The sequence below is a fragment of the Neomonachus schauinslandi genome, chromosome 2 (assembly GCF_002201575.2).
Source record: "Neomonachus schauinslandi chromosome 2, ASM220157v2, whole genome shotgun sequence".
NCBI classification, from domain to species: Eukaryota; Metazoa; Chordata; class Mammalia; order Carnivora; family Phocidae; genus Neomonachus; species Neomonachus schauinslandi.
This window is the reverse complement of record NC_058404.1, coordinates 146918225-146943876: the sequence shown is the minus strand read 5'-3', so window position 1 is coordinate 146943876 and position 25652 is coordinate 146918225. Positions and strand designations below refer to the sequence as shown.

Genomic DNA, 25652 nt, shown 5'->3' with positions numbered 1-25652 from the left:
TTCTGTCTCTGCTTCTCATTCTCTCTGCCTTCAGCAACAGATAATGCTCTTGTCTGCTGACCAGAGGTGTGGACACTGATGACGCAGAGTTTCGTTGTTTCAGGTCAGAAAATGAAATCCCCAGTGTTTTTCATTCAGAAGTGTAATTTTTGGGGATGGTTCTGTTTTCTAAAGCCCATTCTTACCAACTGCGGGAAGGAGCTGGAGCACATACACTATTACGGGCCGTGATCCGCTTTGGCCTCAGGAAGAGCCATACACTGATAGGTTCTGCAAGTGGTAACCATGGTTACAAATCAAGGAATAGTCTTGTTAGGCGAATATAGTGGAGGGACTAACATCAGCATCCTTCTTCAGGGCAAAGGACAGGAAAAATTCAATTATAATGGCAAGTTTTTCCCATAGTTTTACTTTTAAAAAGTTCTACTGTTAAAAAATTGATTCTTCTATTAAGCTGGGGTGTGGATTTTAGGAATTGCTGTAGGTGTCAAGGTTGAATCATCTTCCCAATTTCCAAAGGACATCTTTGAATGATTTTTGTCTGCGTTTCTAGAGAAGAGCCTAGAGCCTGGATGAAAGTGGCATTGCCTCTTCAGCAGCTGGTGGCTTAGGTCGTGTAGACTGTTATTAGTTGTAATAATGTCAGTGATAGTTGTGACTGTTGTCTTCAGTAAGAATGATGATTATCACCTTGGATTGTGAGGATCTCTTCCCTTTTGGTGGTGATAATTTTATTGTATCCAGTTATAGTGATAGAGTTTTGGGGTATTGTTACATTAATTCATTCAAATGGTCAATTCATTCACTTAAGTATTTTTTTTTAAAGATTTTATTTATTTATTTGACAGAGAGAGACACAGCGAGAGAAGGAACACAAGCAGTGGGAGAGGGAGAGGGAGAAGCAGGCTTCCCGCTGAGCAGGGAGCCCAATGTGGGGCTCGATCCCAGGACCCTGGGATCATGACCTGAGCCGAAGGCAGACACCGAACTGACTGAGCCACCCTGGTGCCCCTCACTTAAGTATATTTAAGTATCACTCTTTTGCCAGTGCTTAGCTAGGTGTGGGGAAGATATAATGAACAAGGCAGACACAGTCCCTTCCTTCAGACACCTACCAGTCAGGCCTGTTTACCAAGGGGAGGGTGATGTTTGTGATAAGCTGGTTCTCCTGAGCAGAGTGGGGGGTGCTTATAGAGAGTGGATCTCTTCTGAAGGGGGAGAATGAGCACCTGGAGACTATCCAGGAGGTGAGCAGACAGTGAGGGATCTGACTCAGCCATAGGATGTTGATGAGAGGAATCAGAGAAAGGGCAACTTAATTGGTTTATGTGGGCTGGCTTAATACAAATATGTAGAGACAAACAGACTTTCTTTGGTTCTTCAGAGAACAGGGCCTATAGGCAAACATTTTAGGAAAGAAGATGCTGACTTGACACTCTGATGTTTGAGATAAAGATTTGAATGTAGTTTTTATTTTTATGATTCAGTGATTCATGAATCTCAATGATTTTCCAAAAGATTAATGTCCTGATTCAAGTTCAGGCTGGTAAAGCTCTGTTGGCAAGGATTTAGTCCCATCTCTCTTGTGTGAGGATGCAGGGTTTTCCCAGCAAAGGACTTTTGTTTGCCAGTTTGGGGGAGGGAATGAGGGCTGCAGGGACCAATTCTCCAGTGCTGGAGAGAATATGAAAGGAAAATCAAGGGCCTCTGCTTATGAAGATGTCTAGTTAGGCCTGGAAACATACAATGGTGTACATTATTTCTAAGAAGTTATGTGTATTTAATTGAAAGCCAGCTCTTTCTGAGCATGTGTGTGCTTTGGTTGGCACGTACTATTTCTTTTTTTTTCATTTTACCATTTTTTTAAAGAACTAAGCTCTCTGCCTAGCGTGGGTCTTGAACTCATGACCCCCAGGTCAAGAGTCACACGTTCTGCCAACTGAGCCAGCCAGGAGCCCCGGCACATACTATTTCTTGATTCATCTAGATGCTGCTACTTACCTGGACAACTGAGGTGTTTTACCATATATAAGAATGAGCTTTGGGGTGCCTGGGTGGCTCCGTCGGTTAAGCGTCTGCCTTCGGCTCAGGTCATGACCCCAGGGTCCTGGGATTGAGCCCCGCATCGGGCTCCCTGCTCAGCCATGAGCCTGCTTCTCCCTCTGCCTCTGCTGCTCCCCCTGCTTATGCTCTCTCTCTCTCTCTCTCTCTCTGCCAAATAAATAAATAAATAAAATCTTTAAAAAAAAAAAGGATGAGCTTTATGACAATGAAATGGATTGCTTCATTAAGTGGCAAGTTTTCTGTCATCAAAAGTATATAAACAGGTATTAAGAGATTGGCTGTGTCTGGTGTTATAGGAGAAAAACTGCTTGATAGTTGTTCAGATGATCTCCAGCCAATCCTTTAGCTCTGTGATTGTGTGAACCACATCTACTATAACATACCCAATCTTCCAGATTATCTACCCTGTAGGGCATTTAAACTTACCATATCTACCCTCCATATTGTATCCCTGTTCCAGAGATAATGTGTAACTGAGAAAATTCCAGTAGCACTATACAGAGAAGTTTCTGAAGCTACAGTTTTGACACTGATTCAGGTTATTACTGATATAAGTTTCTCATTCTCTGCCGCTTTTTTCTTCATTTTGGTTCAGCAGAAAATGGATTTTTTAGCAAGTACCTTTGCCCACTGATTTAAACAATCTTTAAACAGTGTAAGTAGACCAAGTGAAGCATTCTTAGAGTCTCTGCATCTTTTTTGTTGTTGTTTGAGTCTTCATGTATTTTACTACTTTCTTTTTTCCCTCCATACCACTTCAGTGGTAACTATAGAAAGGAGTACATGGCCTTCAAATCAGAATGACAGGTGCTAGAATGAACTAAGATCAGAGTGTGCTCAGAACACATTAGAGATTACCTAAAGAACCTTCTATCACCATGATGTAACACACATAAGTAAGTGATGTACATATTGCATAGTTTTCTCAAGTAAATAATTACTAATGACCTCTGTGCTCAGGGAGGCACCTTCCACTTTTGCTAGAAGCTAATAACTTTGGTTTGCCTGAAGTTACTGCGTACCCTCTATGGGATGAATAACAGCTACAGTTAGGCCTCAGTCCTCATTTCTTGAGTGGGCTCAGATGATTCCAACCCCCAGCTGCAACCTCTCAATTCTTTGAACTCATCTCCTTAGGCTGGAAAATTACGAATGGTGGGATTCTGACACGGCAGCTATATTTCATTTTCCTAAGGATCTTGACGTCAGAGAGGATTTATGCCTATGATTGTAGGCCAAAGAGAAGAAGAAGAAAACGAACACCTATTGAACACCTGTGCAGGACATTTGCTCATGTGTTCCCTTGCTTAATCCTTGTAGCAATCCTATAAGGGATTATTGTTCCATTTTACAATCTTTTCTTACTCTAACTTTGTCTTCTTTCCATGCTGATGTAGATGATCTCTTGGGTTCCTTTTTGTATTTCTTCTTATGAGCCAGCACCCTGTACTGCCCCCCCCCTCCCCAACCCAGTCAGAAAAATGATGGCTGTGGCAGTTGGCATCATGCAAATCTGTGTCATGGAGTTAAATAACCCCGTCCTTGTGGTTTCTTTGAACTAGATGTGGTTTAGGAGTAGGACAGTAGCAACTCTGAACTGCAAGCGTCTCATTTCACCTTGGGCTTTTCAATAAGAAGGAAATCCTGGGCCCATCTTAATTCTTGTCACAATTCCCCAGAGTAACTCTAGGATCACTTGAGGCCTTGCAGCTCCCACACCGTTTGGAACCTAGTTATCACTTTTGCTGAACTGTATAATAAACTTCTCCACAGGGGAGAAACTGAGTGTATGAGCAAATGCAGACCAGGAAAGGTGTTGCACCCTTCCCTTGCTCTTCCTCAGACTTGTAGAACTTAAATGTGGAGAGTCTTCAAGACCACTTGTGTGATAGAGGCTTTGTGGGCCCAGACGTGTTTGTGCCCTTCTGTCCTGGAGGCCGCTCTCTGAGCTGTGGGTGACTTGTGATGAGCACCTGTGCCATGTGTTCAACTAACTGGATGTGCATGGGCAAGGCTACGAGGAGCTACTGCACGAGGAAGCCAATCTGAGTGGCTTTTCTTTGCGTCACATTTGATGAGCCATAAATTGAGCAGTGAGGAGGTGCTATATTTGTAACTGGAGGACCTGAGAATGCATCTATTACTCTTTTAAAGTTTTAGTGTGGGTGGCTCAGTCAGTTAAGCATCTGACTCTTGGTTTTGGCTGAGGTCATGATCTCAGGGTGGTTAGATCGAGCCCTGTGTTGGGCCCCACACTCAGCGTGGAGTCTGCTTGGGATTCTCTCTCCCCCTCTCCCTCTGCCCCTTCCCCTGCTTGCATGCTCTCTCTCTAAAATAAACAAATAAATAGATAAGCAATAAAGTTTTATATCTGTATCTGTGCCTGTGTCTGCATCTATATCTAAATCATCATTGATATTGGCATCCATGTCTATATATTTATTTGGCTGCAGATGTAGGATTATGCTAAATGGCTTTTCTGCCCATGCTTTTTTCCCTTTTTTCTGCATACACTTTTCAGGTATAAGGGTTTTTGGTGACTAAAGCTATATATTGGAATCTTTGGTATTTCAGACAGAGCTGTCAAGAAAAATTTCCCTTACCATAATTTAAAAAATAGTGCAAATGTTACTTCATGGGGCATGTCAAAACTACTTAAAATTGATTTTAAACTCTTAAAATTTTGATTTCTATGTTTATATTAAAATTTGACTCAATTAAATCTCCCGTTTGTCTACTACTCAATAAAGCCTCAAATTAATTTCAGGTATTTAGAAATAATAAAAGACTTAATTAACTTTTATATTATAGGCATTTTTATTAAAGTATTATGTGCAAATGGTTATGAAATCGAAGAAGAGCATAGGACTTCTAACGGAGGAAAAACAAACTCCTTTGCTTCATTGTCTCTGTTCTGAGACCTGTCCTTTTAACAGCCACTTTTTTTTTTTAAAGATTTATTTTATTTTATTTATTTGAGAGAGCGAGAATGAGAGAGAGCACATGAGAGGGGGGAGGGTCAGAGGGAGAAGCAGGCTCCTCGCTGAGCAGGGAGCCCGATGTGGGACTCGATCCCGGGACTCCAGGATCATGACCTGAGCCGAAGGCAGTCGCTTAACCAACTGAGCCACCCAGGCGCCCTTAACAGCCACTTTTAACGCTTCAAACTGTTTCTAAATTTTCTTTTTACAGTTTTTTCATAGTTATCTTCATATTTCTGTATACTGGGTTTATCTTGCTATTTCTGATTTATTACTCTTAGATATTGCCTGTTAATTTTACCTGCTTTGTACACTTTTCCTTCCTCCAGATAGGTTCGTATCATTATTCTTAGTTCCATTATTAATTCTATTTGTATGTAGTCTTGGGTAGTAAGCCTATGCTTTTTGTGGTTTTTTTTTTTTTTTTTGGTCGCAAGTACTGATGGGATCTTTTGACTGCTTACCTGGTGAGAGAAGGAGGTGAGCTTCCTACTCTTCCTAGCCCCTCTCCTTACTACTTCCACTTCTAGACTTCTGTTATTGGTACTTCCACTATTTATTGTCAGTTTTGGTTAGATTTACATTTTTTTCCTCTGTATATACATTTTGTGCTTTCTCAGGTGATTCTAAAGTCAGAAATCCATAAATAACATTTGTAGTATTATGACTATATGAATATAGTTTATTCTTAAAGCTATATAATATGCTTTTCTTGTATAGTTTTTTTTTAACCTAGAGTTTTAAATTGCATTTTTTTTGAATTACCTATTGTTACTGTACTACGGAGCTCTTTCAGTATCTCAAGGATAATAATAAACCCCACAGATACCTTCTACTTGCAGATCTATCCCTCCTGCTCCATAGGACACCTGCTGCAGAACTGATGTTCTCGCATTTACTTACATTGCTCCTCCTGAGTTGAGACCATATACTTCTTTTTCTTAGTTTATTCCTTCATTTTACTAAATCACATTTCTAGTAACTTTGTATGGAAGGGCATATAAAGATTGACTTTTTTTAGGGTTTTAATTTCTTTTTTTTGGCCTGAAAGTTTCATTATTGTTTTTTCACACTCAATTGATAATTTGGATGAGTGTAGAATTCTAGGTTGAAAATAATTTTTGTTTCAGAACTTTGAAAGTACATGCTTCCATTTTCTTCCACTCATTCTGTGTTGCTTAAGAGAATTCCAAAGTCCAATTCTTATTTCTTTTCTCTTCTAGATGGAAAATTGTAGGATATTGTCTTCATTGTCAGTGTTGTGAAGTTTCATGGTGATTCATCTACATACAGAGGTGGATTTGTGTGTGTGTGTGTTGGGGGCGGGTGTTGTTATTTCTGTAGGGACCTGTGATTTGGGGAAACATGTTCTTTAGCTCCGGGATATTCTCTTTAATAGTGTTCTGTTCTCCATTTTCTTTGTTCTCGCTTAGTTGGACTCCCAGTAGTCAGATGTTGACTTCCTGGATTGTTCCTCTGTACCTCTGATCTTTTCTTGCATATTTTCTAGCTCTTTGTTTTCCTCTCCCCTTACTTTTTGCAAGATTTCTTGACTTATTTTCATACCTTTATATATGTGTGTGTGTGTGTGTGTGCATGTGTGTATAGCAATCATATATGTTTTTTAAAAGTAATTGTAGAATCATGGAACACTACATCAAAAACTAATGATGTAATATATGGCGATTAACATAATAAAATTTTTTAAAAAGTAATTGTAACTTTAAAGCATTTTACTTGTTCTGTTTTTCATAACATCCTGTTTATGTTCTATGGATGCAATATCTTCTCAAATCTCTCTGTAAACTAGTAAGGATTTTTATTTTAAATTTTGTAAATTATATTTCTTTTTTTGATTTTTTTTTTTTTTTTTGGTGTCTGTTTTAGTTTTGGGCTACCTCAGTTGTCCATTTGTATTTAAGAAAGAGGATTTGTTTTAGAGTAAGAATGGTTGTCCTGAAGGGCCCTCTAAATTCTAGAGTTCAAAAGACTTTGGTCCAAGGTACAAACAATTGTACCAGTTGCCCTGGTCTTTTCTGACTACCTCTTTAGTAAAGAGCCTCTGGTAAATGCTTTGGCTAAAGAAGGTTCTGCCTGAGTGGTGTTAAACTTTCTGTGCATAGACTTTCCATAAATGCGTCCCTTTTAGCCTGCATCTTACTTGGGCCTCCATAATACTTGGCATCTTCCAGTATGGAGCTTCTTCAGAGTTTTGCAGGGAAGATCTTTTCTTTTTTGACTCCATGCCTCTCTGCACATGCTCTACACTGCAATTTCTACATGGTGTGAATAGTATCAGGCCCTAATATTCTATCTGCACTTCTGGAAAGCTTTTGGTCTGTTGGTCTTCTACGTGTTCTTTCAATTGATATGGCCTTACATTTCCCTCAAAAATATATACTTTTTAATCTATCATTTCAAAAGTATCCAGGAAGAGAGAGGATAAACTCATTTGCTGAATCATATTATAAGTTGAACTGGTAGCCTTTTTAAATTATTATTTTTATTTTTTATTTTTTTTATTATGTTATATTAATCACCATACATTACATCATTAGTTTTTGGTGTTTTAAATTATTTTAAATTTTGACACTTCATGAATTCAGAGAATCTCTCCATTAATCTGAATAGCAAGATTTTACTATATCTTGGATCTGGTGTCTACATAGATACAAGAGAGTAGACCCCACTTATGAAGTCAGACGCTGGTGCTTGTGCTTGGAACGATGTGGCTGCAGGAATCTACTGAAATTCCTCCTTAACCTGGCTTAGGGGCATTTAGTAAAATCACTTTGGGTCATTGCCTATTTGGAATGAAGGCAGTGAGATATTTGTTTACTTCTGTCATAATCTGCTATTGGTCTTTTGCACTCATCCTTTTACTAGCCAGCATAGGCTTGCTGATGGTATTGTTCTTTTCTGTTTCTAGTTTTATGAAATAAGGTCACAAATTATTTTATATACTTCCACCTATGTGCTTTGGACAGAATAACTTTTTGTTTGGAGTGTTATATTGTATGTGTTTGCACATGCGCGTGTGTGAGGCACAGAGAAAGAACTATTACAGAATCACAAATACTGTATGTAATCACAAGAACCGCAGATTCCTTGAAGTACTTTAGGGGACTTTACTCTTCAGTAAGTGTCCCTGTCCTTGTTTGTTTCAGAGTGTTTCCTTAGCTGAGTAGAGATTTTTTTTTCTTTTTTTCTTTTTTTTAAAGATTTTTATTTATTTATTCATGAGAGACAGAGAGAGAGAGAGGCAGAGGGAGAAGCAGGCTCCCAAGGAGCAGAGAGCCCGATGCGGGACTCGATCCCAGGACTCTGGGATCATGACCTGAGCCGAAGGCAGACGCTCAACCATCTGAGCCACCCAGGCGCCCGAGATTTTTTTTTTCTAATGTGTGTGTGTGTGTGCTCAGAGAGAAACAATGAAATTTTTAAAAAATTAACTACTTATTTTAGATCATAATAAAAATTAAATATCCAGTGCAATATTATTAGCACAGGAGTCACTGTGATTAGAGCATTTTGCTTTTGCTGGTTGAAATTTAAAAAGAATTAGAAGAGATGAACCTTGTATATTTGGCGTTGAGCTGCCTAAGACCCAACATTGAGTTTTGGGAAGAACCCACAGAGTAGCCAGAAAATTCAAAAACAGAGAATAGGATCAAAGAGATTGAGGTCGGATAGATTATCAAGAGGCAGGTGGACAGCAGAGGTCTCAGAAGAGAAGAGAATGATCTTTAAAAGATGAGAATAGCATTTGTGTGGGTTTATTGGCATAGGAGTTTGCTGTGCTGTGGTTTGGCTTCTGGACACTTCCGGTCTCTCCATAAGATGTCTTTTCCATTACCCTTGTCCCATACATTAGGGGTGACTTCAGCTTTTGGCTGGCACTTTGGTCACATACTTTGCTAGTTATCTGGATCTTTTGATGTCTTCTTCCTTCCTCTAAATTTGTTTCACTTTTCAAGCCAACCACATTCTTTGAGTTATTTTAGCTCCCCCAATTTTTTCTCTACTCTTTTCCTTTCACTGAGGTCTGGACACCCTCCCTTATTTCTCCTCCCATTTTCACTTCCTGATCCTTCCTTCACAGGGGGTTTCTCTTTTTTCCCCTTTATTGCTTCTCACATCTGTTCCCACCGCTGACTGACAGGCTGTTAGCCAGTTTGGCAGAGTCTTTCCACTCTGTTAGTTCTGGGCCAGCTACAAACTTCTTCCTTATTTACTCCAAGGCTTTCCAAGCCTGAAGGCTCTTGAAGTGTGCACACAGCATCTCCCTTCATAGGAAATGGACTTTGAACAGTAGTGTTTATAGTAGTAACTCCCAAATGGAAGTAAAATGATACCCAGTTGCTATTATCCATTCATTCACAAATATTTATTAAGTGCCACTTAGTGCCAAGCTCTGAGGCTAAAACTGTGAATAAGACCCACCTAAGGCTTTGACTCTGGGCCCTTGGAGTTTATATTATATTAAAGCATGAACAAACAACAAAAATTTTCTAAACAAAACAATTAAAAATGAAACAAGCAAAAATATCCAAACTGACATTCACTTAGTTATGAAATTCTTTCAAAGAGCTCCTTCTGGTAAGATTTTTAACTTTCCTTCATCTAATATTTACAATTTAAATATTTCTGTGTTTTATCTGGAGGTCGGAAGTAAGAATGGATTGGAGGTCTTAATGACAGTTTATGTTATTATTATTTTTAGTGGGGGCAGCTCTTGATATTTTGTTGCCATGGAAGACTAGGAAACTGGGGCACCTGGATGGCTCAGTCAGTTAAGCATCTGAATCTTGATTTTAGCTCAGGCCATAATCTCAGGGTCATGAGATCAAGCCCTGCATCAGCCTCCGTGCTCAGTGTGGAGTCTGTTTGAGATTCTCTCTCTCTCTCTCTGCCCCTCCCATTGCTTACGTGCCCGCTGGAGTTTTCTCTAAATACAAACAAACAACAAATAAATAAAATCTTAAAAAAGAAAAGACTAGGAAACTGATCTGACAAAATCCAGGCTTCATTTTTAGCTGTTCTTTCTAGACTTTCTCCAACTCATTGCTAGTATCCCAGTTGATTTGTTCTCCTTGTCCCTTTATATTCCTGTTTTTAGTGGTTGAAATGGGAAGAAATTGCAGTTGGAGTAACTTGAAATATGGTAGAAAACCAATATGGAAATAATGGAGAGTTGACTTTATGTACATTGTGGAATTTTAGTAATACTTGGCTATGATTATGAGGTAGGACATTCAGAAGCATGTGGCATTATTGCTTTTTTTTTTTAAAGATTTCAATTTTTTAAATTATTTTTAAAAATTTTATTATGTTATGTTAGTCACTATACAATACATCATTAGTTTTTGATGTGGCATTATTGCTTTTATAATTACATTGCTGTTGCTTTTAGCACCCTTTCTCCTTTGTCACAGAGCTGTGGTTTTGGGCTACTGTTTAATCACAGTGGCAAACAGAGTAGCAAGTTCATTCCCCCCCCCCTTTTTTTTCTTTATGAAAATGAAAAAGTAAATGTATACTTTATTTCTGGGAATAGCTAAATTGACAACCAAGAACCTTTCTGCCTTGAATATTCTTAATGATATTATATTGCACATAAATTGGCATGGAAATAGGATATATTCTTTGTGGTTGTATATTAAATTTTCTCCTTGTTAGAAATGGTTAGGTTTGTGTGTTTATTTATGGAAATAACATAGAGAGGCCAGTTTTTTCTCAGAGGCAGTTGGGTTGGTATTAAGAGATCCAGATTTAAATTATAGTTTTACCACTTGCTGTGTGACCATGAACTTAACCTCCTTGAGGTTCAATTTTGTTTATGTGTAAAGTGGTAATAGGAATCATACTAACTTCAAAGTGCTTATATGAGCTTTAAGTAAGACAGTGTAAGTTAAAGTACTTCGTACTTAAAAAGATTAGTTGCCCCTTAATCTTAGATATAGATGATTTCTGGTAGAGTTGTTATGTCAACAGTGGGGGAGAAGAACACATTAGCATGCATTCTTCCAAAACTATACTAAATTATTAGTTTTATGGTCCCAAGGAGTACAAATCAGACCATACCTCTGAATTTTCTGACATGGACACCCAGATTCCCTTATGTCTGTTATGTGGAAGTTACCTCAGTTACTTTTCATGCTAAAAATATTTAATTATTATTAAGAATAAAATATCCAGTTTTTTTCATACCCAAGGGGATCTTTGTTTTAGCTTTTTCTTAGATTCTCTATTACTTCATTGTAAAGGTATGAGGTGAGGGGGGTTATGTGTTAATTGTATTACATACATATTTACATTTTTATCTAATGCGTACACATTTAAATATCCTCCTCCTCCTATGCTATAGTTCTCCTTACTGCTTTTTATTGTATCTAATAGATATAATTGTAAAGGACTTTATGAATTGCTACATGTGTGCTAAAGAATGACAAGGATTTTCAAACTTAGTACAGAATTCAATTAATTTTTATAGAAGACAGTATGTACCTGCCAAGTGTGTACTTCCAAAATGAAATTGTTCTTGATTGTGTGAAACTGCCTAAAATGTGATTCTCCAAAGCTTTCTTTTTCTTATGGCCAGAAAACAGTGATATGGAAATTAATTATGATTATGCACCTGAGGCTGATTCTTCTTCTTTTGTAGAAATCAAACTTTAAAAAAAAAGTTTCTTTGGACCAAGAGTACTTATATGACATTTGTATGCCCTGGATTTTGATGGAAAGGGCTGACTAGTGGTAGTTGACTAGTTGAATGAACCCCTGCCTGTGTAAGAAGTAAGGTACTTTAGGGTACTGTTGCATTTCACTTTTTTGGTACAAGCTGACATTTTCTCTCATTAGCCCTACTCATTCAGGACTGCAGTATAATGACTTTGTATTATAGGCCCAAACTGTAAATAGAAAGCACTGATTTATCCTGATAATGTGTCTTATTGAATGTCAGGTGCAAAATATCTACAATAGAACGTTGTTAGGGATCAGTTGCATAACCGCTTCCTGGGTTTGCTAAAATGCCATGCACAAATTTCTGATTCTGGATATAATCGGGTTTGTAATCTCTTTTGGCTCTTGTCCTTGTCTTCTTTGATTGGGGTGATATGTTTCTGGAAAAGGCTGATTAAATAATGAGTTTCCAAAGTTATTTATTTATTTGATTGTGTAGGAGAGGATTTAGAGGAAAAGCCAGGCGAGACACTTTCTGTGTGTTTATGTAATGAGGTTGCTAACTTAATGATATCTTGAGATAACAGTAGTTTGGAGTAGTGGCTTAGAGGAGGACAAGCTTATCAGAACTACCCCTCTGCCTACTTCAGTTTATATATGTTTCTTTCAATTCAGATTCTGACTGGGGCCCACTCTCCTCTTAAGATAACGGGTTTATTTAGAGCAATGGTTCTCAAACTTTAGCATGCTTCAAAATTACTTTAAAGGTTTGTTAAAACCTCATTACTGGGCCCCAAACCCAGAGTTTGGATTATACAGCAGATCCCCTTATCCACAGGATATATGTTCCAAGATTCCCAGTGGATGCCTTAACCCTATATATACTGTATTTTTCCTATACACACATACTTATGATAAGGTTTAATTTATAAATTAGGCTCAGTAAGAGATTAACAATAATAACTAATAAAATACAACAATTATAACAATGTACTATAATAAAAATTATGTGAATATGGTCTCTCAAAATATTTTATTGTACTGTACTCACCCTTCTTATGATGTGAGATTATAAAATGCCCACGTGATGAGATGAAGTGAGGTGAATGACGTAGGCCTTGTAATGTAGTCTTAGGCTATTATTTACTTTCTGATGATTTGTCAGAAGGAGGATCACCTGCTTCTGGACCACGGTTGACTTCGGGTAACTGAAACAGCAGATAAGGGGGACCACTGTAGTGGGTCTAGGGTAAGTTGCAAGGAGTTGCATTTCTAATAAATGTTCAGGTAAGGCAATGTTGTTGGTCTGGGCACCACACTCTGGGGACCACTGCATTGGGAAGCACTTGTTTTTGGTTTAAGGTGTTTGGACTCAGGAGTGGGGAGTTTGCTGGGCAGGAGGTGGGGAAAACACTGAAGCATGTTTATCATCTTGCTTAGGGTTTACCTAGAAGTATTGACTTCTGGATTCTTCCACCGTGTTACAAAGTTAAACAGCAGTGAAGCTGTTCAGATTACTTTTATTAATGAGAATCAGATAATAGTAGGAGGGACAGTAGATTTGGTTGTTTCTTAACATTGACCTACTTTTCCCCATCTGGTTCCTGCATCTTCCTGGGACCTGTGCCTTCCTTGGACCCCCTGTCTGGTACAAATACATCCATGCTATCATGAGAGAAATGATGAGGCAGTATATGAGGTTTCTTGGAAAAGTTGTGACATCAGTCAGGATTACCATTGTAATAAAAACTTGATTCATTTGGCGTCTACCTCTTTAGATTTTGCAGCAGTAGGACAGTGCTTGGGCTAACATGCACCTTTGCGGTGTTTATGGTTTCCAAAGCAAATCAATGAATCTAGGGTATTTCCCGGAAAATTTAAGTCACTTAATGAAACTTCTTTCAGATTATTTCAGTATTGCCACTTACATCAATTGATTTGATAATTAGAAATCAGTCTTATCTATTAATTTACAGAAGCTACTTTTAATTTAGGATTAGGATTGCCAAGGCTTCATTGCTTTAGGAATATATAGTTCAGATTTCCTCAGTCATTCAGGTAGAATTTTCACCCAGCTAGTCCAAATAACTGCGTTTGCTTTTAATGTCAGGTGCAAAATTATAGCTACTCATCATTTCCTATTACTTTCAAGCCCAGCATTGTTTGGGAGCATTCACATTTGTACCTGGTGTCTTTTGTTTTGAGCATACGCTGGAAACCTGGTGTGTAGTTCAGAGAAGAAAATGTGGCCTTCAAAAAGGTTCTTTTAATTTTGCTCATAAAGCAGTTTTTCAGATGTAACTTTCCTTTGAAAAATGCCCTGTGCTCAAATTTTCCTAGAATAAAATGTCCCACCAGGTAAAGGATTTAAGAGATCTAGGCCATGCTTACTCAATGAAATGCAGCAGAGTGGAAAATACCCTGTCTTGCCAGCTCAAGAAAATTATGATTTTTCTGATTTAGTAGTTAAAGACAATTATATTCTTTAAAGAACTGCTTTTACTTAGACATTAAATTATTAGGAGTAGATTTTAGTCTGCGGTAAAATTATGTGTTGAGGTTTCTATCTGAAGGAAGTAAAGTCTATAATCTAAAAAATAATTTGGAAGCAAATGTGAAGCTATGTTCAAACTTTGGTGCTTGTTTTTCAACCCTTGTCCTTTTGGTGTGAAGACCAGCCTGAGTCAGATCATTGAGGATTAATGATGAATGCATTACTCAGCACCCTGCAGGGGCTGGGTCAAACACCCTGGCTTTGAAAAGTTACTCTTTTGCTTAGTAAGCTTAGAAATTTCAAGTCCAACTGCAGGTCCAGCTGCAGAATGAACAGAATGTTATTCTTTTGATTAACATAGTCTACTTGAAGATGGGCTATCACTCTTCTAGATGTCCCTCCTCTCTTTTCTTGTATATTGGTGTCTAAAGTCATTGGATTGCCAGTAGACTTGACCTACAGCCACTGTATTGCCAGGGAGCTTGGTTCCCATGAAGTGCTCGTGATGAAACCCATTCCTTAATGTGAATACAAAGATTGGCATGTTGAGGGGAAATAAGGGTTATGCTTATATGAGTCTGGCAAATGGGGTTGCAAGAAGTAGGGGGCCTATGGTAGCACTACTTTGAGGCAAAGAATGGGGATTGTGGATCAGATGCCCACCACGGAGAAATCTTCTTAGTTAAAGTGTCAGCTGGAGGGCGCCTGGGTGGCTCAGTCGGTTGAGCGACTGCCTTCGGCTCAGGTTACGATCCTGGAGTCCCGGGATCAAGTCCCGCATCGGGCTTCCTGCTCGGCGGGGAGTCTGCTTCTCCCTCTGACCCTCACCCCTCTCATGCTCTCTCTCTCATTCTTTCTCTCAAATAAATAAATAAATAAATCTTTAAAAAAAAAAATAAAAAATAAAGTGTCAGCTGGAAAAGGGAACACAGATGGGTTTTGTGGTTGATCAGAGGGAGTGGTGCCCCAGGAAGGACTGCAGAGGCCTGGAAAGAGGAGGTCCAGGCCTGTAGTCTGGGGCCATTTCTGCTGACATGAGGAAAGAGGCCGTCTCTGAAGGGGGTAGGAAAAGGAAAGGATACCAAGTAGATTAGGATGTGTATGAAGGGCAATGACAAAAAGCAAGCCAAACGAGGAGTAAATTTACTTTTATGCATATAGTTTTAGATGTTTCTTCTAAAGTTTAACTCATCTTGAAATTGGTAAGATTTAAACATGCTATTTGCGATTTTACATACTTTTAGCTTAACCATCTTTGTGCTCCAAGCTGTACTCTGGAAGACTCTTCAGGAGGATCCCAGTGGAACTAAAGCATATTGCCATTCTCATCATCATCTGTAAGTGTTTATGAAGTGTGCAGCCAAAGTCTTGTGTTTGAAGTCTTTAATTCACTTTTGTTTTTTTCAGGTAGCCCAGCCATGACCCATAGGAATCTGACTTCCTCCAGTCTGAATGACATTTCTGATAAACCGGAGAAGGACCAGGTAAGCAAAGAAATCTTACTACTTTGAAACCTAAGACTAAATATGTGTCTAGAAGATGCTGGAATAAGATTAGAGATGATGGTTCCCTAACTTAAAAGGAACTGATATGTGTAGATGGGTTCTTTTTTTTTTTTTTTTTTTTTTTTTTTTTTTTTTTTTTTGCGCATGTTCTCTGAGGGAAGGGAAAGCACTATGTCAAGGGATTTGAAGTTCGAAGATAAGAATTAGTCTTGACTCCAACCCTTACAGATGTATTCTCTTGGGCAACTGAAGTCTTGGAGCTATAGTTATCTCAGTTTTTTTTTTTTTTTAAAGATTTTATTTATTTATTTGACAGAGAGAGAGAGACAGCGAGAGAGGGGACACAAGCAGGGGGGGTGGGAGAGGGAGAAGCAGGCTCCCCACTGAGGAGGGAGCCCGATGCGGGGCTCGATCCCAGGACCCTGGGATCATGACCTGAGCCGAAGGCAGACGCTTAATAACTGAGCCATCCAGGTGCCCCATCTCAGTTTTAAAATAGTAATAATAATCCGTACCACAGGGTTATTGTGGGGGTTAAAAGAGATAATTTAGGAAAAAGTGCATTGGTAAAGTATAAAGGTTTAAAAAATGCTGGCTATGGGGGTGCCTGGGTGGCTCAGTCGTTAAGCGTCTGCCTTCGGCTCAGGTCATGATCCCAGGGTCCTGGGATCGAGTCCCACATCGGGCTCCCTGCTCGGCAGGAAGCCTGCTTCTCGCTCTCCCACTCCCCCTGCTTGTGTTCCTGCTCTCACTATCTCTCTCTCTGTCAACTAAATAAATAAAATCTTTAAAAAATGCTGGCTATGGTTAACTTTTGGGGGATACGTCAGGCAAAGGTAATGATTGTCTTGTTAGCTGTGTATAGGTTTGTCTATTAAAACATAGTAAGTAGCCTATTTGACATGAAGAGCGATTAGGTTTTGAATCTTGATTTACTTACTTTTTTAAAAAAGATTTTATTTGAGGGAGAGAGAGAGCACACGCACGAAGCGGGGGGGGGGGGGGGGGGAAGGTGGCTCCCCGCTGAGCAAGGCCCTGGGATCATGACCTGAGCCAAAGGCAGATGCTTAACCGACTGAGCCACTCAGGTGCCCCTTGATTTACTTTCTTTTAAAAAGAATATGGTAGAATTTGGGCCATTTTTCCCAGTTGGGTGGACATAAAAATGGTGAGTAGGTATAATTTTGCGCTTTATATTAAAAAACAAAACAAGTTATTTTGGACTAATTGGGTGAAAATTCCACCTGAATAAAGAAATCTGAATTATATATTCGAAGGCAATGGAGACTTTTGATGATGTGCCTCTTTCCTGGACAGCTCTTAGAGTAATGACAGAGGTTTAGAGGCCTTGCTGAATTCTGAAAGGTACAGGAAAGGTGAATTTATATTTTCAGGTGAAGTGGCTTTTGGATTTTTTCTTCTTCCCCTTCACCAGCAGCACCTGATTCAGGCCTTCATCATCTCATACTGGATTGCTAGAAAAGCTTTGGAACTAATCCCTTGTCTCTGTTTTCTCCTATTTCAATAATATGTTCTTTTGTTTTGTTTTGTTTTGTTTTCAGTAATATGTTTTTCATATTATTGCCCTCATATTTCTCTCCTGGATCAAAGGTTTATAATGGCTTCCCATCAAGTTAAGTTCAGATTTCCCTACCTGACTTTCAAGATTCTCTGAAATCTAGTGTTGTCCTTCTTATTTTAATTTGTGTTCCTCAGAAGAGGAACTCTCTTGGCTTTGGTCAGGCTGAGTTACCTCCCTGTTACATTGAGATTGATCCTTGATTCCTAGAGCTGCTCCCCTTCATATGCTAATATGGATAGCTCTCCTCCCTTGTATTTGCCTCCCCCTTGAAGTGAGCAGAAGATCATTTAAATATTGGATACATTGGGAGCTACATAGCTGTAGCAGCAAAGAGAAAACTCAGTAAATGAGAACTTGTTTAGAGTTGCCCTCAAAATTATTTGGCCCATTTTGGCTCCATTCAATATTTACCACTAAGGTTCTGTTTCTGTGGTTTGCCAGGGGTCTTGATACTGAATAAGGCAGTGCACTTGATACAGAATAAGGCAGAGTTAGGAATATCTGGTTGACAGACTTTTTTTTTGGAAAAAAAAAAAGCTTCTTTTATTACTGACAGTTTTCTTGCCAGGAATTGGCCAATAAGCAGTTGGTAAATGCTGGCTAAGAGAAATTTCTTACCTTCTTGAGTGTCTTCAGATCTGGGCATATGCAGAGGAAATTTGATGGCTTAAGATGCATATTACATAAGCTTTTGATTCCAGTGTTAGATGAAATATGTTGGAACATAATGGTTCGGGGGTGTTGATTTAGCTGTAAAACCTGTGTGATTGCAGTACTTGAAACAAGAATCTTTGATGCCTATCATGAACATCTCATATTCGTCGAGGTTCATGTTAAGTGAAACCAGGAAGATTTAAATCAGAAGTTTTTGTCCTTTTTGTTTTCAAAGCCAGGAAGTGAAGGCTGATGAATGTATCATTTTTTAAAAAAAAGACTTTATTTGTTTATTTCAGAGAGAGAGAGAAACTGAGTGTGTGAGCAGGGGGAGGAGCAGAGGGAAGGGGACAAGCATACTGGACACTGAGCACGGAGCCCCAGGCAGGGCTCCATCCCAGGACCCTGAGATCATGACCTGAGCTGCTACCAAGAGTCAGACGCTTAACTGCTTAACCCACTGAGCCACCCAGGCATCCCTATTGTGTGTTTTTGACAAAACACAATATATCATTTTAAGAGCAACTGTCCATCTACATTGTATCTATTACAGTAACTGCAGTTAATCCAATGAGCTCTTCATCCCACAAAGAGGAAGAAAGTCCATTCTTTGCTTCCCACCAAAGAGTATGAAGAGAAGTTTGGAACTGACCCATGATCTCATCTACAACCAAAGGCAAATTAGGAATTCAAACTAATATTTTTCAGTTTCTGTACTTACTATTTTAGTAACTTCAAATACAAAAGCTTCTGGATCATTTTAGGGTGAGAAGAAAATGGGTTTGTAAAGAAGATGAAGCTATGGCAACCCCCCCCCCCTCCATAAACTCAGGCTTTTATTTTTTAACCTTTTTTTTTTTCTCTGTTTGGGTAGGAAAAAAAGGTTGCCAAGCTCAAATTTGTTTTGAAAAAGCTTTTATAATTAATTAGCCAATATCCTGGAAATGATTTTGGCAGTAAAGTCAAACTTGTTCTGTATGCTTTTCCAAGTTGGCCCCAAAAACTTCCATCCGACTGGAACTGAAGTTTCTGATTGACTGATGATTCTGCCTGGCTACAATTGGAACAGTTGTAATGGTGCCTCTCCCCTTCCTGGAGCTATATAACTTCCCTGTAGCGCAAGAACTACGGGTTTAATGTTCAGAGTTAGGAAGAAGAGCAGAATTTCTTTGACAGCAACATAGTGACAAAATTTGAGGGCATATTTTTTATGAGATTCTGTTTTGGGAAAACAGAAGAAACAAATCTGTGGACTGCACTTTTTCTCTCTGGCTCTGCCAAGCCTATGTACTTATGATTTCAGTAGCGGCTGCCTTATTGAGAAATAGCTCAAAATAGTTAACAGCAGAAGAGCATAGCCAAAATTTAGGTGATTCAATGCCTCAACAATATTCCAACTTGGATGTTATATTTATTAAGCAGAAAAGCACCTGGGGAGAAGGAGATAAAAAAAAAAAAACATCTGGAGCTCATCTACTTGTAAATCTACATAAATAATCTCTTCTATTTTGTTGCTATGGAAGAGTTTTTTCTTCACTATCCAGTTACCTTCCGCATTTACCTTAGATTGATTTGTTTTTCTATCTCCTTTTATTCCTTTTTTGTTTTTTAAAAAAACTTACAAGTGCAGTGGGTGCTTGTCAAATGCCGTAACTTAGTTCTGATTTGCATCTGAGTATGGAATCAGCTGTGAGGATGAGCAAATCTTTTCTCATTTTACTTCTTAACTTTAGCTCTGGTAGAAGTACTATGCTAAGTGGTACAATGACTTTAAAAGGGCTTGGCTTTTTTTCAGGTTATCAGTAAAATGCAATAACATCTCACAATTACATGATCAACCTTCAGTGAAATGGCAGTCCGTAGACTACAGTGAATGCAGTAGATGATGTAGAAATACCTTGCAGATTCTCAGGGAGACACTGCTCACATAACCTTGTAACTTCTTATCTGGTTATCACTTCTAGCTTATCTGAGAACCTATCAATAGGTCTACTGGTAGAATTTGGCCGAAGCTTAATTTCTAAAATGTGTTATAATCATTTTTAGCACTAACTATTGCCTGTTATCTCCCAATGTACTTGCCTGTCTTGGTTTCTGTTTTTGAAGTCCTAGGTTTTTTGGGGTTTTTTTTTGTTTTTTTTTGCAGAAATCGACCTGGATTTAAATATTTTGTCAGACAGTAAGAGGATGAAACCATTAAAACCATGTATAAGTTTGAAATTGCTAAGCCATGACTGCCTTAAAATGAAATCTAGAAAGAAACATTTTGTGATTGAACAACTCCTAATCCTTTTCTTACACATAAGTAATATAGGACTGAGTCAACTAAATTCAGCTGAGATGATTTCTTCATAGTTCTGAAGATTTCCTTCCTAAGGCTCACATAAAACTTCCCTTAGCGTTAATAGCTAAGGGAAGCTTAGCTTCATACTCACAGTGACAGAAAAATACAATAGCACCTCCTTTTCTTTTTCACAGCCCAGCCAGAAAGCCCTCTAATTCACACCGAGCACTGGGTGGTCGCGGTTCCCTCCTCAGGGAAGATGCAGTGGCTAAGAAAGGCTCATATTTTCTGAGGTTTTAATACTTGTCTCTAGCACATTTTTAGGGACCATTGAAACACTGTGGTGTTGGGAGGACTCCAAATGGAATCACATCTGTGAAAATCTGAGAACAAAGGCATGTTGTGAGGAGGTGGTTACATCCTTAGATGTCATTAGTCACTATGGTTTGGGTGGCTGCAGTGAGCTTCCCTGTGGCTCAGTGGCTACAGCGTTTCTTCAGCCATGTGTCCTTGATGGGACCTGGTGTAGTCCCTGCAATGATTATCTTTGGAGTCTCTTTCAAAGGGCATTAGCTTGCCACTTAGATAATTAACAAAACTGGTATTTGTTATCATCTTTTCCTTTTCTATGAGAAATTTGACTTTACATAGCTTCCTTCTCCCACCTGATGCTCTCTCAATTAACAGTGGTTATTAGTATGTTTGAGAAGTGCTGACATACTGATTTCATGAACCTGTGTCCCACTTAATATTGGGGGGGTTGGATTTTCCCATTTTCATAATGCTATATACTTTCATGAAAGCTGTTTATTTGAATCAAAGACTAACATTCAGTGAAAAACAGGTTCTGTGTCAGCTTGAAAATGAAGCAGATTAACCTGTCTGAAGTAAACTAAGCTCTATCTTGTATTTTCAGGCAAAGAAAAGAGGAGTTTTTTTGTGAAACTTAGAACTATGATTTTAAGTCACTGTGAGGCTGCAACAAATTTGAACTTTTAAATCACCCCATAACTGTGTGCTGCTGTGATTTGAACTCATTCACTCATTCAAAAAGTATATTCTGTGCTAGAAAGTGTTCTCAGAGGTAGGTAGGATTCCAGAGATGAATGAGACATAAATTTTTTGACTCATAAACTCCCATGCTTTTGAGGACAGGTAGGCAATAAACAATAAAAACAAGTAAACAAATGAATAGAGTAATTTCACACAATCACAAATACTATCTTGAAGATATAGCAGGGTAACGTGAAGAGGTACAGAAAAGCTGTTTTAGGTAGGAGGGTTAGCCAGAAAGGAGAAGCTATGGGGGAAGAGGCTTCTATACTAAGCAAAAAGCAATAGTAAAACCTTGAAACAGGAATGAATGTGGTGTATCCAAGAAATGGGAAGAAGAAAAAACAAGTCCAGAGTGGCTGGAGCAAAGTAGTAGATGAGACCAGAGAAGTTACACAGGGGTACCTTTTCATTTTTATTCTAAGTGCAGTGAGACACTGTTTTTGGAGTTTTACCTGGAGAGTTGTATGTACTGATTTACATTTTTAAAAGATCACTGAAGATCCTGGGTAATAGGATAGAGGAATTTGCCAGTGTTCTGGATCATCGGGTGTTCCTATAATTGACCATTGGATGAGCACCACAGTGCATTAAACTGATAGCCCTAAAGACCCAATAGCCAGTTTCTTAATATATTTACCATAGACATCAAGATCTTATTTCTGTCAGTAAGGGAAGTTCTTCTGTTTCACAAAGTATTTTAAGAAAGAAAAAGTTTCCTATTAATTAGATTAAATTATGAATATTAATAAAATATTAAAATATTTTAATGCACCAGAACTGGACATAGGCCACCAAGAGTGGTGAATCTGAGCTTTTGAGTGATTGCTTCTCTACCTCCGGTTCTCCTGTTGTTGTTACCGCTGGCTGACGTCAGGCACATCACCTGGGTAAAACCCATGACTCATGTAACCTTCACTGGAGGTCTCTCTGAGGAACAGTGACAAGCATCTTAGTTTTTACTGTTCAGAAAGGAGCACTGGTGTGTAGGAACAGAACAGAGCAGCCGATTGGGGGTCCTGAGCCACACTCTTACCTGTACCTGTGAAAGAATTGAACTCAGGACAACTGCAGGACATTCCTGTATTGGGCATATAATGAAAGGGATGGCAGGTTTTATGTCTTAAATAATTAACTGGCATGTTTTATATTTGATGGTACTTTTTTCCTCTTTTCAATACGTAGCATTCTACTGTATTCCAAAACCATGAATATTCTTAGAATATATTAAGAGAGTCATAGAATGCCATCAACAATTATCTCTGATGGGTGTCTACTCTCATGTCACATGTTGCCTACTTCTGACCATGACTTCATTAAAAAGATAAACAACTTTTTTTCCCTTGGAAGCAACAAATTGTTACACAACCAGAAAACAGCAATACCTTATGATGAACACCCTAAGGGCCTAGTTAAAAAACCTTTCTAATAGTTGTAAATATATACATGGAGTCATTCTTAACCTGCTATAGTGACATGTTATTATCTGTATGTTTTTTTAAACTTTAGTTTTTTTCTGATTTACAAAGCATACAAAATTGCTGTAAAAATTCAAACAAAGCAAATATGAATAAAATAGAAAGTGAAAGTTCACAAATCCTCACCCTAAAAATAACCACTATTAGCAGTTTGATGGAGGGTCCTCTAGATTTTTTCTATGCCTAAAAACTTATATACTTACTTATATAAAATACAAATAGGGTCATATTGTTCTGCAGCTGGATTTTTTAAAACCTAACAATGCCACAGACATCTACCTTATTCTTTTTAAAGGCTGTAGTCCACAAGAATCCTATTTTATTTAAATGATGTTCTCTTATAGATATTTTTATTTTCATTTCTTTGCAATTACCAATCAAGGTTTTAAGAAAAATCCTTACTGTATTTTTTTTTTTTTTTTTGCATTCTTTAGTGAGTATTTATTTCTGGAGGAGAAATTTTTATAAGTGGAATTGCTGGCTCACTGTGTATTGCCAATTACCTTTCCAAAAGATTATACCAATTTGTGTCCTAGATTTTTTAAACACTTTAATAAATCCTCCTCCACTGCTGGGATACTATATGCCAATTAGATTTGAGTTTCTTCTTTATGATTCACTCCAGTAAAAGCTTAGCGACTCATGTTGCTAAAGTGAAAAGAATCTCAGTCACTAGCATCTGCCTCCCAGATCACTTTGGGGGCTTTTTTCAGAAGCTTAAAATATTGAGGCTAAAACTGGGTTTATTCTCCCAGTCTGATTGGATCTCTGAGCTGGCTAATCCTCCTGTCTTCTGAGGTAAAGAGGTGAAAAGTACAGTGACAGTAGACTCAGCCACCTGTATGTTTCTTATTGTTTCTGCTGAAAGGTGTTGCTGTCCCCAGCTCTCAAAGAAATCCTTCAGGCTTTGTGGGAATTTCCTTGGCAACCAAGAATGGCTTCATCTCAAGAGCCCTTCTTGGTGGTCAGCATTTGGAACAGAAAGGAAAATTGCAAGAAGAGTTGGACAAGTATTCTTTTTGAAGCACTGTTCAACACTTTTGCAGCTTGGCTCTGCATCTCCTTCCTCTCCCTGACTCCCCACCCCTGTGAGAATTTTAAGTGAACTTACATCCAGACTATAAAGTTATTTAAATGAGAAGTTCATACCTTATGTGGAAGTGCTTTATTAGGAACTTTGAAGGAGTGTTGTCATCTGGGATAACTGATAAAGAGATCATCGAACCATTCTTTACATGTTGGGGAGTATTTGCAGATTTTGTGTTTCTTTATTTCCCCTTTGACAGGGAATGGCTGCAGAGTAGATTTACAAAGAGGCCATTTCATGGGAGGAAGTATTTCTTGCTCTTCTTCAGAAAGAGAAGGGCTCCCCACTGTTTCCAGCTCACTTGTCTGATTGATCCAGTGGCTAGTTGATGGATTTGCCTCCACAGAATCTCATGACCTTATCAGTCACCAGCAGAGCTTCCTGATTTCTCCATGTGTTACCACCAGTGGTCTGGGTTCACTCCCTAGAGCTGAACTGAAATGAAAACAACCATCCTTTCTTTCCTCTCTACCTCCATGTGTTAAAAGAGCAGCAGGGGCGCCTGGGTGGCTCAGTTGGTTAAGCAACTGCCTCCGGCTCAGGTCATGATCCTGGAGTCCCAGGATCAAGCCCCACATTGGGCTCCGTGCTTAGCAGGGAGTCTGCTTCTCCCTCTGACCCTCCCCCCTCTTGTGCTTTCTCTCTCTCTCAAATAAATAAATAAAATCTTTAAAAAAAAAAAAAAAGAGCAGCAGTGATTTTTTCCTACAATCTGAAAGACAGTAGTTAATTATACCAAACTGGCATTATTGCCTAATCAGTGTTCTGTGCATCCACATGCGAGAGGTGAGAAAGTAACTGAGTCATTGTATAGGTAGCCATTGTAATCATTTTGAACTTCAAAAGTAGCTGCACTGTTGTTGATTCAGGGCTCCACCTGCTATATTGAGTCTATCCCTCTATGAAGAATAATTAACAATAATTAACAACAACTAATATAGTTAGACACTTACTTACACTAATGCTTTGGTGTTGGTACGATCAACCCCGTTTTACATATTGGCAAACTTGAGGCACAAAGAGATTAAGTAATTTCCCCAAAGTTAAATAGCAGCTAAGTGGTAGAGCTGCATCCTGGCCCTGCAGCCTATCCTCTTAATGAGTACAGGGATGCTGCCTGTTTGGATTAGGGTCTTTTTTAGGTCCCAAGGCTCAGGTGTCAAATTGATAGTTATTGCCCTTCAGTCTGTCCGTGAGGCACACATCATGCTGAATAGGCTAATCATCAGAATTACTACAATGTAAACAAATTCTTAAGGGTCTTATGGTGACCAGACGTTTCTGCTGCCACAGTGATTAAAAGACTCAACCAGTAGTTTGTTGTGTGCCCAGACCCTAAGTGGTGTTGGTGGAGGTCAATGAGAGAAGGCTGATAGAATAAAAAGTATAATATATGATCTTAGATTGTGAGTTTCTAACTAGCTGGAGAGACCGAATAAACTGTTGGTACTGACACTAAAGTACAGCAGTCCAGTGAAAGACAAGATAACTGTGTGGGCCAGAACCATCAATCACAGAGAAATGAGGGACTCTAGAAGCATCTTTCCACTGGAGAGAACATCAATAACAGAAAATAAGAGTTTTAGCCGAATAAAATACTTCTCTTTGGAGAAAAAGGTAAGAGGTGGGGGAAATAAATTGGAATGTCGATGGACATCTTGGCCATTTGCGATGACGTGGATGGAACTGGAGGGTATTATGCTGAGCAAAATAAGTCAATCAGAGAAAGACATGTATCATATGACCTCACTGATATGAGGAATTCTTTTTTTTTTTTTTTTTTTTT

At 38.6% G+C, this 25652-nt stretch overlaps 1 protein-coding gene across 1 annotated transcript in view; it reads left to right on the top strand.

Moving 5' to 3' along the window:
* The window catches only part of SLC4A4 (solute carrier family 4 member 4), a 346412-nt gene that overhangs the window by 177543 nt on the left and 143217 nt on the right, over window positions 1-25652 (top strand). The window contains exon 7 of the mRNA XM_021702448.1: window positions 15631-15707. Within this exon, the coding sequence (XP_021558123.1) occupies window positions 15631-15707 (77 nt within the window). The remainder of the gene's footprint in view (window positions 1-15630; window positions 15708-25652) is intronic.